Source organism: Athene cunicularia, assembly GCF_003259725.1.
Source record: "Athene cunicularia isolate RWA chromosome 23 unlocalized genomic scaffold, athCun1 chr23_part1, whole genome shotgun sequence".
Taxonomy (NCBI): domain Eukaryota; kingdom Metazoa; phylum Chordata; class Aves; order Strigiformes; family Strigidae; genus Athene; species Athene cunicularia.
In genome coordinates this window covers 2,920,201-2,933,398 of record NW_020799130.1, presented here as the reverse complement: position 1 = coordinate 2,933,398, position 13,198 = coordinate 2,920,201, and the positions used below count along the sequence as shown (strand labels likewise).

General features: G+C 56.8%; 1 protein-coding gene across 2 annotated transcripts; it reads left to right on the top strand.

The window, feature by feature from the left end:
• The first annotated feature begins 5,838 nt into the window (after positions 1–5,838).
• Positions 5,839–12,812, top strand: TRIT1 (tRNA isopentenyltransferase 1). 2 transcript variants are annotated; one of them, XM_026863404.1, is made up of 9 exons: positions 5,839–6,076; positions 6,530–6,628; positions 6,840–6,988; positions 7,869–8,011; positions 8,289–8,400; positions 8,907–9,019; positions 9,922–9,999; positions 11,805–11,914; positions 12,104–12,214. In XM_026863404.1, exons 1-9 carry the CDS (start codon positions 6,005–6,007, stop codon positions 12,197–12,199), a joined length of 972 nt encoding a protein of 323 aa, XP_026719205.1. In that variant the 5' UTR covers positions 5,839–6,004; the 3' UTR covers positions 12,200–12,214. The 2 variants fall into 2 exon arrangements, with proteins under 2 accessions (XP_026719205.1, XP_026719204.1); XM_026863403.1 differs by lacking the exon at positions 12,104–12,214 and adding an exon at positions 12,257–12,812 and having other exon boundaries at positions 5,898–6,076.
• The last annotated feature ends 386 nt before the right edge of the window (positions 12,813–13,198 follow it).

Below are 13,198 nucleotides of genomic sequence, written 5' to 3'. Positions count from 1 at the left end.
GGGGCCTGGAGGCCGCGGGGCTGCAGGCCGGGCTCCCCGGGGACCTGTGGGGGACAGACAGCCCCGCGGGATGGATCCTGCCCGGTGCAGGGCCCGGCCTGGCCCCGGTGCCCCCGTCCGGGCGGTCAGCTGTTTGTTTTTGAGTGAGCGGTGTCACCGTCCCCCCTCCTGCTCTCGGGGGAGTGTCCCCCAAAACTGCAGAGCTGGGCTCCTTCAACCTCCCTCCCCCCAATAAATTTGCCTTTTGAAAGGAAACCAAAGCAAAGGTGTTTTAATTTTAACCCCCAAAAAGTTACGCAGAGGTGTAAGGAGCAGTTAGACGAAGGGAACGCAGCAGCTGGAGGTAAATCGGTGGTAAGCGATAGCCAGGATAGCTCCTGCGGACCTGGATCTGCTGCCGTGGACCTTGGGTCGGGACGTGGTGCGAGTCCTGCCCAAGAAACTGCGGCTGGACCCGGGCCTTGGGGTGCTCCCGCCGGCCCTGCGTCGGGCTTCGCGTCCCGGCTGGGAGACCTGGCGAGGCAGCGCTGACGGCAGCTGAAGGCAAGCGCTTCCCTCCTCGGTCACCAGCAAAGGGACACCAAGAGATACGGGAAAAAAATGTAAAAAATTATATTTGCTACTTGCCGGTGACAGTCTCCGCGGTCTCATCTCTTATTGCAAGCGGCAGCGTGGAATATATCAGCCGTACGGTCAGAGTCGCTAAACACAGAGGAACCGAGCCTCATTTTTTTGGCCCTAACTGCATTCAACTACAAGAGCTTTGTTACAAGATGTACATTTCAGCCACCGCAGGGATTTTTGTTATTGTTTAGCGAAATATTTTCCTTCCTAATCAACACTTTCACTGTTCTCTTTCTATAATGCCTGAGCTTTCCATCAAGTTTAATGTTTAACATATTTATTGTGCTTTTTAAAAGGGTGTTTTCTGCCAACACCCTTTGCCCTTTGTGCTGCTCAGAGATCGACTCTTGCTGTCCTGTGGGCAACCTCCTGGTTTCTTGCACTGGGCTGCTGATAACTGGTGCCTGTTTGTATCCTAGAGAGAGAAATTTAAAAACTCCCTCGCCTGAATTTGGAGCAAGCAGTCGGAAAGCTTTAATTTTATGTAACGTTTTCCTTCAGCTCTTGGGGAAAGAGTGTTTGAGGTCTGAGCTGAACTGACAAAATCCTGCAGGGGTAAAATGTTTGTGCAAGATGCATGAGCTTTTTGTCCAGCGCTGCCTGGTTGTGGGCAGCTGCCCGATTGTGGGCAGCTGCCTGGCCCAGCCATTGTGAACCACCGGGCACTGCTGGTGCTGCGAGCCCTTGATGCGTGTTCCCTAATGAAGGACTGGCACGTCCAGCTTGGTCTCCTTGAGCCCAGGGTGGGACTGCCTGAGCCCAGTCTGGGCTGGGGCAGCTTTTAGGCAGCTGCTGTTAAGTTTCCAAGGCGAGTTACTCTGCTCTAGTGTCCACATCAGAAACGTCCCTAAGCAGAGGTCAGCTGCTGAGGTTTTACTGGTACTGACTGTCCTGATCCGGACAAGCCCTAGAGCTTTTGTTTGGTTGTTCGTGCCTGTTTGTGTACTGTGAATGCTGAGGTTCTCAGACCTTACGGTGACCACCAGTCCAGCCTACAGCAGGCTTTAATATCAGGGAAGCAGCTGTTGACTTGAGTGAATCTGCAAACACGAGGCTCCTGCTGCAGCCCCAGCTCTGCCGCCGTGGCTGGAGCCGCCTGACATACTGCGAATTCTCATTTCACGCTGGTGGATGTTTTGAAGCGTGTATTTTGTGCTCTGGTTCTTTCAGGTCCCACTATGGGAATGCAGGCGCTGGGAGGACTCTGTCTGCAGGCGCCCAATGGCATCTGGGCTCGAGTGGCTCTTGTCCTCCTTTCCTTTTAATCTCATTCTAGCGTGACTGTGCAGCAAGAGCCGAGCAGCTTCGCAGCTTTATCCCGTGGCGCAGCATGCTTTGGGCACGGGAGCCCTGCCTCTCCGCGGCCCCGGCTGCCTGACGGCACAGCCCGCAGCAGCGTGCGTCTGCGCCTCCCCCACCGCGCTCCACTAACCCCCGTGCCCTGCTTAGGCGGCCTCAGCCAGCCAACTGGGTCTGCTTTCTCGCTGGCTTTGTTCCCGTGGAATATCGTCTCCCCGCTGCATATCCCTCTTGCCATGCAGAGCTGGCTCCGGTGTCCTTGCGGAAGAGTCGACGGGTTTTAAAAATCCCATTGCTCATTCTCGACTGACAGCTGCCAGCGACCGTGTCGCCCTCAGCCCCCTCTGTCCATTCATCGTGCGGGCTCGGCGGAGCTCTGACAAATGCTGGCAGTGTTTTGGGCAGCTGCTGGAGCTGGAGCCAGGCTGGGGAAGGGGCCGGGGAGCCCCGAGCCCACCTGTTCCCGCACACAGGCACCCCTCTATCTCCAGGGTGTTTTCGTCACCGCCTTGAGTCTCTGTGGTCAAATTACAGATTTAGCTGCTGCCTGCGTGCAGCTCAGGAGCTCTGGTTAATCCGATGGCCTCTTAATCTTTCTTTTTGTCCTTTCTGTTGCCGTTTGTCATCCCAGTGAGTTTCCTTTAGGAGTAAGTCGTTCCCTGGGGAAGTTAGGCAGGGTGAAGTCAGTCCTGCTGCTTCAGTCCTGGCTGAGCAGTGAGTGCGCAAGGATCCCGGTGCCAGGGTCCCATCTGCTCCCGATCCCACTGTCCCTTCTGGATTTCACACCTTGGACTGGCGACGCAGCCCGTGTCCAGAGGATGTTGTAGCACACTGGGTACATTTGCCAGTTAGTGTGCATGTCAGGACATCTTCAGAGCCTTTGCTGACACCCTTCTCGTGGCAGGGATCAGAGCAGGGAGTGAATTGTGCTCTCCTTGCACCCTGGCATGGTTTGGGTCCTCCATGCCACTCTCCAGCTGGGAGATCCTATGGCCCCTGTGAAATCTTCACTCTCTTCCTGGCTGTAGGTGGCTTGGATGTGTCTGGGGTCCCTGTGCTTCACAGCCATTGTGTCACCTTCTCTACTGTGCTCCCTGCATTCACGGCAAGGACAGTGCCTGTCCCCCTCCAGTGAAGATGGTGACAAAGAGACAGAATTTGGGATTGTGCACGAAGCTGGTGGCAAAGGGAGGGTTTGGGAGAGCCCACCCTTCCTGGGCTGCGGGCTGAGGATTCTCACAGGCACCGTGCCCTGAGGATTGCTGCTGGGTTTGTCTCCTGCCTCAGTTTCCCCACCCTTTAAAAGGGGAGATGGCACTGGCCTGCGGGCAAAGCGCTGTGAGCGGTGGGGCTGACCTGCCCGGGGGTTTCAGCAGCAGAGGTGGGAGGATGCCTTCAAGGCTAAGCATCTTTAGTCCCTGGCTTGTATTTGGTGTCTCAGAGGCCTGCTGCTCCAGGCTGTCGCTAATCTGTTTTGGGGCCTTAGAAAGCAACAAAGGCTTATCTGAGCCGCTTGCTGAAAATAGAAATGAGTGTCGGGAGGACGTCTCGGTGCGAGGCCCTGCCGACAGCCAGCTGGTGGAAACCTTCTCTGGGCTTTGCTGGGTGTGTGTAAAAGGCCGCCTTTGTTTCCTCCCAGCCCACACACTGACACCGCATTCCTCCTCTTGTTGCCAGATATTCGGGGAGGCTCTCGGTGTTTAATCTCCGAGAGAACCTTGGGGGATTGGAGCCTGAACTGTAAATCCTGGCTCTGTCCGTGCAGGGCACTGGGAGCTCCTGGCTGCCTCCGAGCCTCCCGGTCAGCCCTCTCTATGGACTGTGATTTCAGGCAGACAAGTGGGAGTCAGAGGAGCTGGAGGGCTGGACTGGCCCTTGCTGGGGGAGAGAAGGCACTGAGCCAAAACTCACGGAATTCAAAGGCTTTGGGTCCCCAGGCTGGGGAGTGAAAGGGGATTGATAGGCTGCAGCCAGCCACAGGGCACGTTGGCAGAGATCTGCCTCCGCGGCCTCTCCTCCTGCCTGCTCGCCATCCCCTGGAGCCAGCTGGGTTTCTGCAGGGCAGAAAGGAAGAACATTTGGTTGCCCTCCTGCTCCCCCATCACTTCCTGCCCCCAGGCGAGCCTTTCTCTGCCGAGGGACCAGGAGCAGGAGCTGGTCCTGGTCCTCCAAGCAGCAAGAGCAAGAGTTAAGCAAGATGGGGAGTGTCTGGCGGGCTGCAGCCGGTTCAGCCGCCCCAGCAGCTCGCATGACTGCTCCAGGCAGGGATCGGGCTTCCCTGCTCCACTAACCTCGGATCGTCCCTTGCTGCCACTCCGTGCCTTTTGCCCGTGGGTCACCTCTGTGTCACCTTGTCCTTCTGTCTGGGACAAGGGGTGGCAATGGGTGGAGGCTGCACTGCAGCCAGTGACTTGGCAGCTTCTCGGAGGGGATTAGAGGGAAATTTGTTTCTGGAAGTCTGGCTCTCTGGCTGGGGTGGTTTCTGGTTGATGGAGGAGAAAATGAGTACAGCCATTTCCAGTCCCTTCTCCCATCAGCTTAGTTTATCCCAAGCTGGGAAACTGCTCCGTGCAGGAAGGTGCTGAGAGCTGAACATGTCCTCCCTGCGACTGCAGCACGAAGCGGAGCCTTAGCCACCGCCTGGCACGGAGGGCGCTCGGTCCTTGGCACGGCGCAGAGCTGGGCTGGACAGAAGGGCTTTATGTGCCCACTGTGACCACGTGCCTGCTGCCAGCATCCTCGGGGTGCGGGTCCCTGCTCTGATCCCTGTTTGCCTGCAGCTCTGCAGAGCCTTGCAGCACCCACAGACAGGTGTGCCCAGGGCAGTGCTGGGGCACAGGGGCACCCCACGCTGAGGAGGGTTGTGTCTGCATGCTGTGGGGAGCAGAGCAAGAAACCTTCCTGCCTTCTGCTGGGTGAAAGATGCTCTCATTGGGAAGGGCTCTGCTCACGGGACCCAGCCGAGCTGTGGGGATGGGATGCACCCCTGGGTCTGTGGGCTGGGCTGTGGCCGGTGCTTTATGCAGCCTGGAGGGGGGATTTGGGCTGTGGCTCGGATGCGGGCTGCTGGGATTGCAGGTTGCCTTGGCTGTTTCCCAAGAATGCTCCCAAGAAGTTGGTTTGGGTGGCTTTTCTTTCTGCTGTGTTCTCTAACTGAGTGTCAGCATCTTTTGGCAGTGCTCTCCCGGGGTGAATATCCCAAACTCAGGATTGAAGATGCACCTCGAAGCAGCGAGGTGCTGCTGGTTGTGCTCACCAGTGTCTCCTGGCACCTTGGTGCAGGACAGTGCCTCTTTTCCCTGGGGGTCACTGACCTGCATCGATGTGTTTTGCTCCCCTCTGTATCGGGCTGGCTCAGTGAGAGCAGGCAGCATGCCAGGCTTTTAAGGTGTGAGCTGAGACCGTTTGTGTGTGTTTGAGAGGCTCGATGAAGTTGCATGTTGTATCCAGAGAGATCTTTGTGTGGTTACGGGAAGCGGTGATCCTTGTCCCCAAACGAGACTTGGTGCTGTGATGGAGTCGTGTGTTCAGAGAGAGGCACACCTGAGCTTTTAGCTGCAACAGCAGCAGATGAGGAGATGGCAGCTTGGAGGCAGCTGCCCTTATTGTTTCGGAGCTCTGTGCTTCAGAGCTGGGCTTGGCTGGTTACGCTGACCGGGCTCTGACACCCTGCTCTGATCTCTCGATCAGCTTTTCCACCCCTAACTGCAGGGTTAGATCAGAGCAGGAAAGCAGTTGTGAGCGGTTGGACTCACGGTTCATCTCCTGTGGGCAGGAACAAACACCAGAGAGAGGCAGTTTGGCCCTGGCAGGAGCAGGCGTTGGTGAGATTCCTGCTGCCTCGCCTGAACAGGACATGTGCCCCTGCCTGTGCTGCTCCCTTCTCCAGAGACCGGCCAGGGGCTTGGAGGGGTGACTGGGACAGGCAGTGGCTGTGCGTGGGGGAAGGAGCAGCGGGCAGTGAGGGTTTCACGGGACGCAGAGGTGAATCACAGGCTCTCCTCTTCCCCAGGTTTACAAGGGCTTGGACATCATCACCAACAAGGTTTCTCCCCAGGAGCAGCGTCTGTGCAGACACCACATGATCAGCTTTGTGGATCCCCTCGTCTCGAACTACACGGTGGTGGATTTCAGAGACAAAGCCATGGCTCTGATATCCTTTCACACTTGCAGCCTGCCTGGCCAAGCAGATATGGACTTCCCCCGTCCACAGCCAGGCCTGCAAGAGAGATCAGTGTTTGCATCAGCCTTGGGCTTTCCACGTTGCAGCTGACTCCAGTTTTCAGAGGATGCTGCTGGTGAGGGGGGCTTGGAGCTTCTTTTACCCAGCCCCTCCTCAGGGCTGGTTGGGGAAGATTTCTACTGCACCCCAGCAGTGCTGAGCTGGGTATTGCCCTCCCTGGCAGTCCCTGGGTGTCCCTGAGTTTTGGTGGTAGCTGGCACAGGCAGCAGAGGAGAGTGGGAGTTGAGGGACAGCTTTAACCCTGTCCTGCAGCCTCACTGGGTCCTTGGGGCTGGGAGAGTGGGGTGTGGGCCCCAGGCTGCTGCTTCCCACAGCCCTCCCTCCCTGCCGTGCATCTCTGCTTACACTCCCTAACTGTGGCACATAGAAGATATCTTTGCCCGAGACAAGATCCCGATTGTTGTGGGAGGAACCAACTACTACATCGAGTCCCTGCTCTGGAAGGTCCTTATCAACACCAAGGTACTGTTGTGGGGCTGCATATCCCTCCAGGAGTGTGAGCCCCGTGTTCAGGACAGGCTTCTTGCCACCAGGCATGGTGCCCCCCTGCTAGAGGGAGGCGAGGAGAACCAAAAGCCCCTTATTCACCGCGTGGGTCTGGGGGATCTTCTTGCTTGTGCTGGCCTTGCATGTGGGTGAGTGGCTTGATTCAGGGCTGTCTCGTGCCCCACAGGAGAAGGCCAGCACAGCCCCCGGGCTGGTCGCTGACAGAAAAGTGGAGCTGGAGCAGCTGGACGGTGTTGAGCTCCATCGCCGCCTGAGCCAGGTGGACCCTGAGATGGCGGCCAAGCTGCACCCCCACGACAAGCGCAAATTGGCCAGGTGAGCTTGGCTTGCTGGGGGCAGCAGGTGCCAGGGCCCAGCACCCCTTTCTGAGGGAATTGTGTACCTGGGAGCACGGCAGGATGGGTGTTGTGTCCCACCACTTAGCGAGGTGCTTGGGGACCTTGGAGCGCTGGTGTTGGGGAGCTCTCTGGGATCTGAGACCTTTGGCCACGCAGCCCCCAGTTTGAACTGCCTTTGGGCTCCAGGACAGCACGCTGCTCCTGGCTTGTGTGCACTGGGGCTGCTCCCGCTGCGGTGCCCCAGCAGCAGGGTTTATCTGGAGCTATTTAAAGAGCAAGCTGCTGTGCTGGCTGAGTAACATACCTGAGCTCTGTGGGAACAGCACTGCAGCAAGACCAGGCTTGCTGCTTTGGCGGGCCCATCCCAGCCGAGCCCTGGCCCTGGGGGAGCAGAACACCACCCACCCCATTCGCACGGTGCAGGGGGACGGAGGGTTGGGCACCCTGCGCAGCTTCCTCCGCTTCCCTGGTTGGGCTGGGCTGAGCTGGTGCTTCGCAGCATCAGCAACGCTGGCCCCTTCCCTGCAGCTCTGCCTGGCTGGAAAGGGCAGGGCTGGAGCCAGAACCCTGTTCCCTTCCCTGCAGGGCTTGTCGCAGTGCCAGGCAGGAGTGGGTGGCTGTGCTCTGGGCTCCTTGGGTACCATTGCTGTGCTCTGCTCTGCGCTGCACCCCCAGGACCTGGGTGTGCTCGGGATGCTGGGCACGGGAGGAGGCAGAAACCTGCCCTCCCCCCACATGAGAGGGTTGGATTGTAGCGAATGTCTGCGGTTCTCTTTGCTGGAGCCCCCGGGGCTGCTGGGGAAATGGAAAAGCTCATCCTCACCCAGCCTCTGAGCTCTGTCTGTCTTGGCTTACAGGAGCCTCCAAGTGTTTGAAGAGACGGGGATCCCCCATAGTGAAATCTTGCACCAGCAGCAGGAGGAGGAAGGTGGGGGGCCCTTAGGTGGGCCCCTGAAATACCCACATTCCTGCATCTTGTGGCTCCATGCAGACCAGGCAGGTGAGAGGGGGCTCCCGGCTGGCTGGCTGAGGGGATGCAGGATTAGGGCTGGCTCCCTGCTCCTGCCCCAGCCTCCTCCCTGAACAAGGCAGCAATTCCTTCGGCACCAGTGGGCGCGGCAGAGGACTCGCTCCCCTCGCCCGCTGGGCTCTGCCCTCGAGTGGGTTGGGAGCCTGGCAGTGCTGAGCCGTGTCCTGGCACGTTGTGCAGCCGTGGGCCTCCCGAGGGCTCCCAGTGGCTCCCAGTGGCTGAGCGTGTCCTGCTCTCCTCCTCCCAGCTCTGGACCAGCGGCTGGAGAAGCGGGTGGATGACATGTTAGCTGCAGGACTGCTGGAGGAGCTGCGGGACTTCCACCGACGCTACAACCGAGAGAAGGTGGCTGAGAACCGGTGGGTGAGAAACCAGCTCCCTTTCTGCTCCATGCAGGGCCTGGACCGACTCTCCCTGCAGCATCTCAAACGTATCTCTGCTCCCAGCCCTCTCATGGCAGCGCCTGGGCCCGCAGACGGGCTGGGTGCCCGCCTCTGTGTGGGCACCATCATCAGAGAGCTCTGAACCAGCCAGATCCTCCAGCAGAGTCCCTGTAGGTCTCAGCATTTAATTAATTTTGTCTGGACCGTACCTGCCAAGTGGCGACCATTTCCCCTCAGTAAAAATTACCTGATGCTGTCGGAGTGTTCACACAGCAAAAGTGACATGGGCTGGCACTGGTGCCACCAGTCTGTGTCCCTGTGTGTGCCTGGCTTGGCTCGTCCCCTGAGGCCATGGGCTTTTGTCACTCCGGGGGGTCCTCTGTGATGAGACGAAGAGACCTCAGCTATTATGGGGTGGGTTGAGGGCTCCCACTGTACTGAAGGAGACAGCCTTGAGCCCTGTCTCTTCTCTTACTCTCCAGGCAGGATTACCAGCATGGCATCTTCCAGTCCATTGGCTTCAAGGAGTTCCATGAGTACCTCATCAGTGAGGGGAATTGCTCACCTGAAACCAGTGCCCTGTTGCTGCAAAAAGGTGGGAGGAACACCCTGCGTGCCATATGTTCCTCAGCCCCAACACAGCTCCAGGTGACACTTCTTGATGCTCTGAACCAAGCTCAAATCCAGGGCAGGTCTTGTTGGGGTTGAGCTCCACCTTTCTCTGTGCCTTTTCCTCTTCTGCCAGCCCAGAGGCGCAGGAACTCCTTTTTCAGTACTTGGAGAGCATCTCTGGGCACACCCAGAGCGATTCCTCCCTCCTTTCCCCCAGGCCTCTTTGCAAGATGTACCAGGCACAACATAATTTGGGATCTGGAGCTGGTCCACTGGTGACCTGGGTGATGGGACCCCACCTGGGGTGTGAGTGCTGTGGAGAACAAGGCTAGAAGGAAGGGATAAAGCAGAACTTGACATCTGGTTCGGCAGCAAGGTGGTGGGAAGGGATCTGGGGATCTGGCAGATCACAGATGAGTCAGCAGGGATGTGCTCTTTGATGGCACGTGTTGTCCTGGAGTGTCTGCTCGGATACGATGTTGTTAGAGGGGAGAGCTGCTCTGCTTCTCAGCACAGTGGAGGTCCTGGGCAAAGTCAGTCTGCATCGAGGAGGGTTCAGTGTGAGGTGGAGATGGGGGCTGAGGAGGCCACATAAATGATAAAAGGCTTAAAAACAAGTCTGGTGCAGAAGGGGCTTGTTGTGTCTGCTCAGGAGACAGTTATGGAGGGACAGGGATATGATAAGTCTCCTACTAAATATTGAAAGGTTGTACAGTGATAAACCATCCTCTGGGCCCACCGTGGGTAGGACAAGGAGTCCTGGACTCTGTTTGTGCAGACAAGTATTCAGTTAGGCGTTACGAGAGCAGTGCAGCCCCTGAACAGCTTGTCCTACTTCCTAAAATAAAAACAAAGCTTTTATTTTTCACTCCTTCTGTTTCAAAGGGATCCAGGCCCTGAAACAGGTGACCAAGAGATATGCCCGGAGACAGAACAAATGGGTCCGAAACCGCTTCCTGAGTCGTAAGTCCTCTCTTCCTGCCCTGCCTTGCCATCCCTGCTCTTGCATCTCGTCTCATCCCTCCTCAGCACATCTTCTGCTCCCAGCTCGAGAGAGGAGAGTGGTGGCTCCTCTGTTCTGGGGCTGTGGTGATGGGGGGGATGTGAGTCTGGCAGAGATCAGACAATCCTGCCTGGATCCTTCCTGCTGGCCTGGGCTGCCCTGGCTCCGCAGGTGTCTGCTGCCAGCCAGATCCCTACAGGAAGGCACTGAGTGTCCCAGTCCAGCCATGGGGCTCTGCCTCGATTCCTTCCCACATTTTTGGGTTGCAGAGCAGCTGCTTGGCCCTCCTGAGGCAGCCCACCTGGCACTGTCCATGTTTATTTTGCCCGCAGCCTCTCTGCCCAGGCACACAGGACCCCAGCTCCTTCTCGCTGCTCCCTCTGGACCCCTCGCTGCCTGTCAAGGGCAGATCTTTCCCTCCCAACAGAAACTGGCCATCTGGATGGCTAATACCCCAACGGAACAGGGCGAGCAAAGGCCCCGCTCCGTGCCGGGCGGCAGTAGATGATGGTGGTCACAGTGTCCCTGCAGCCTGTCCTACCAACGGCTCCTGAGGGGCTCGGGGAAGGGGTACCCAGCATGGTCCCTCTCCCCACACACCCCCACATGATCCCAGCACAGGATGAAAAGCCCAGTTGGCAGCTGCCCTCCAGATTAGGAACAGGAGCCCACGGGCTGCTCGTAGCCTGGGCCGCACTCACCGCGGTGGCTGGGAGCCAGCAGGACTTCCCCATCCCAGCCCCAGCTTTGGAGCAGGGCCAGTAGCAGCAGCTGGGAGCCGGGCACTTGTTGAAAGGTGCTTCGTAGGGGCAAAACAACAATAAAATATATTAAAACAAAAGGCAGGGAGAAACTCGAATCAAAAGACGGGCTTTGAACGAGGTGCAAGAGCTTTCCTGGAGCCATGTGCTTGGTGGCTGTGTCTCACCTTTCTGGTGGCAGGTGTGCTTCAGATCAGCCCAGTCGGGAGCTTGTTTGTGGTTAAGGCAATAAAAAGCAGCACCTGCCGGAGGCTGGCACACGGCAGCCTTTGATGGCTTTGTCCGAGCGGGGCCGTGTGCCCGGTGCCTGCGGGCAGGTGAGCCGCGGCACGGCGGCGACGTCGCCGCAGGGAGCAGGCGCTCTCTGATTGCAGCTATCTCGCCCCAGTTGGGCTGCAGCAACCCCCCTCCATGCCCTTGTGCTGGGCTGGTTGAGGCCGAAGGGGTGGCTTTGAAACTCTGCCTTGTCAGGTTGAGGCATTAGTAAAGTATCTCCGGCCTTGGCCGGCTACTGTGAGCCAGGAGCGTTGGCCCCGGCAGCCACACAAGGAATTACAGCTCTGAATGGGAACCAGCACCCACACTCAGACCTCGTGCCTGCATCTCCCTGTAAGCTTTGTGTGATGGCTTTGTGCCTGGATGTAGCTTTTGATCTTCTGCAGCCTCCTGTGGACCGCAGCCATGATGAAGTGTTTGCTGTTCTGGTGGGCTGTCGGCGTGCTTGGATTTCATAACGCTGTCCCGAAGGCAGACAACCATGGAGATGCTTGCTTGAGGTCTTGGGTGTTCTTGCTGTTTGCAAGAGTGGTCCCACCTGAGCTGAATCTTTGGTAATTTTGGCTCAACTCCCCTGAGTCTTTGGTAATTTTGGTTCTGGGAAGGCTGGTGCTGCTTGCTCTGAATGCAGCTAGAGAGGAAAGAGCAGATCCCCCCCCAGCTCACAGCGTACCCCCGTGGGTGCTGGCGGGATTCTGGCTGTGACTTGCCTTTCTGTGTCTCCGTAGGTCCCGGTCCCAACGTGCCACCAGTCTATGGCTTGGAGGTGTCTGATCTCTTGCGGTGGGAGGAAGATGTGCTGAAACCTGCTCTGGAGATTGTGGAGAGCTTCATCCAGGTACTGGGTAACTGGAGTTAACATGTGAGCTGTGGCTGAGAAGCCAACTTCTTGATAGTCTCCAGGCCCCATAACTTCACACTTAGTCTCTCCCATGAGCAGGGCTGCCTGTGTACCTGTCCAGCCTTGGGCTTTCCTTGCAGTGGCAGAGGGTTGTTTTCTAAGCGGAATATTTCTCCCAATGCACAGTGCTCTGCTCATCTTCATGGTAAAACTGCAGCGTCTGTCCTGCTAACCTTAGTGTCTGGGTATGGCAAGTTCACATCCCAAACTCTACCGCAGTGAACCCAGGCAGCAAATTTTTGTAGTAGACACCAACTCGAGACATTATTTAATCTACAGGGACGTGAGCCCTCAGCAGAGCCCGTGAAGATGAAGTACGATGTAAATGAGAACAAACGGAGTCATCGCGTGTGTGAGCTCTGTGACAGAATCATCATCGGGGACAGGGAGTGGGCAGGTAGGATCCGGTGGGGAGGAGAGGAGAGGGCCCGGGGGGAGCATGGCCAGCACAGTTATGTGGAGAGATGGAGTGAGGCAGTTCTCTGAAGCAGAGCTGCTTCCTTGGCTGTCTCCGCTTGGCCGGATGACCCTCGGCACATGATCTTGGGCTTTCAAGGATTGTTTACAGCCCGTGTATGAAAGCAGCCATTTGCAAGCCCAGAGGGGGTGCAGGAGCTGTGCCACAGCAGCCATCTGTCAGGCTTCCCCCCCTTCCCCGGCACCCGGTAAACACTGCTGCTCTCTGCCCTCACGCCAGACGTGGGGATCTGTACGTAGCATCAGGCCTCAGTCTTGCATTTAGTCAGAGCTGCTGGTCCTTTTCAGCACTTTAGATACTTTGTCAAAAAACACAGAAAAAAATAGGTTGCTTCTAAAATTTTGTTGTCTAAAATGAAAGTTTCTTAATGTTTTAATAGCTCTGTTTTGTTTTGCTCCAATATCTCCTATTCATGTGTTGGTTTGTTGTTTTTTGTTTTTTTTTTTTTTTAAAAAAAAAAAAAAAGTATTCCTAGCTGTAATGGTAATAGAAAGGGATTTTCTATTTTCAATAGACTTACTTTAAAAGAGCTCAGCTGGAACCAGATTAACACAGTGAATTTATCTGTGTTGTGAGGCTCATGCTGAGAACCAGAAACAAAAAGTAGTGGAGAAACTGGCTGCAGAAGTGAAACTGGTAAATCTCCATGTGTTGCCCAAATGCAGTGGATGCAGGCACAACGCAGAGATAAATTTCCCAGGTTGTTGGCTGCTGGATTTGAACAAGTCGCTTATTCCTATTGA

Bases quoted from the DNA above. Each gene is read 5' to 3' on its own strand.
- TRIT1 (XM_026863403.1), top strand. From the start codon at position 6,005: ATGATCAGCTTTGTGGATCCCCTCGTCTCGAACTACACGGTGGTGGAT. The intron at 6,989-7,868 runs GTGAGCTTGGCT...CTTGGCTTACAG, and splicing joins GACAAGCGCAAATTGGCCAG to GAGCCTCCAAGTGTTTGAAG. The intron at 8,012-8,288 runs GTGAGAGGGGGC...TCCTCCTCCCAG, and splicing joins GCTCCATGCAGACCAGGCAG to CTCTGGACCAGCGGCTGGAG.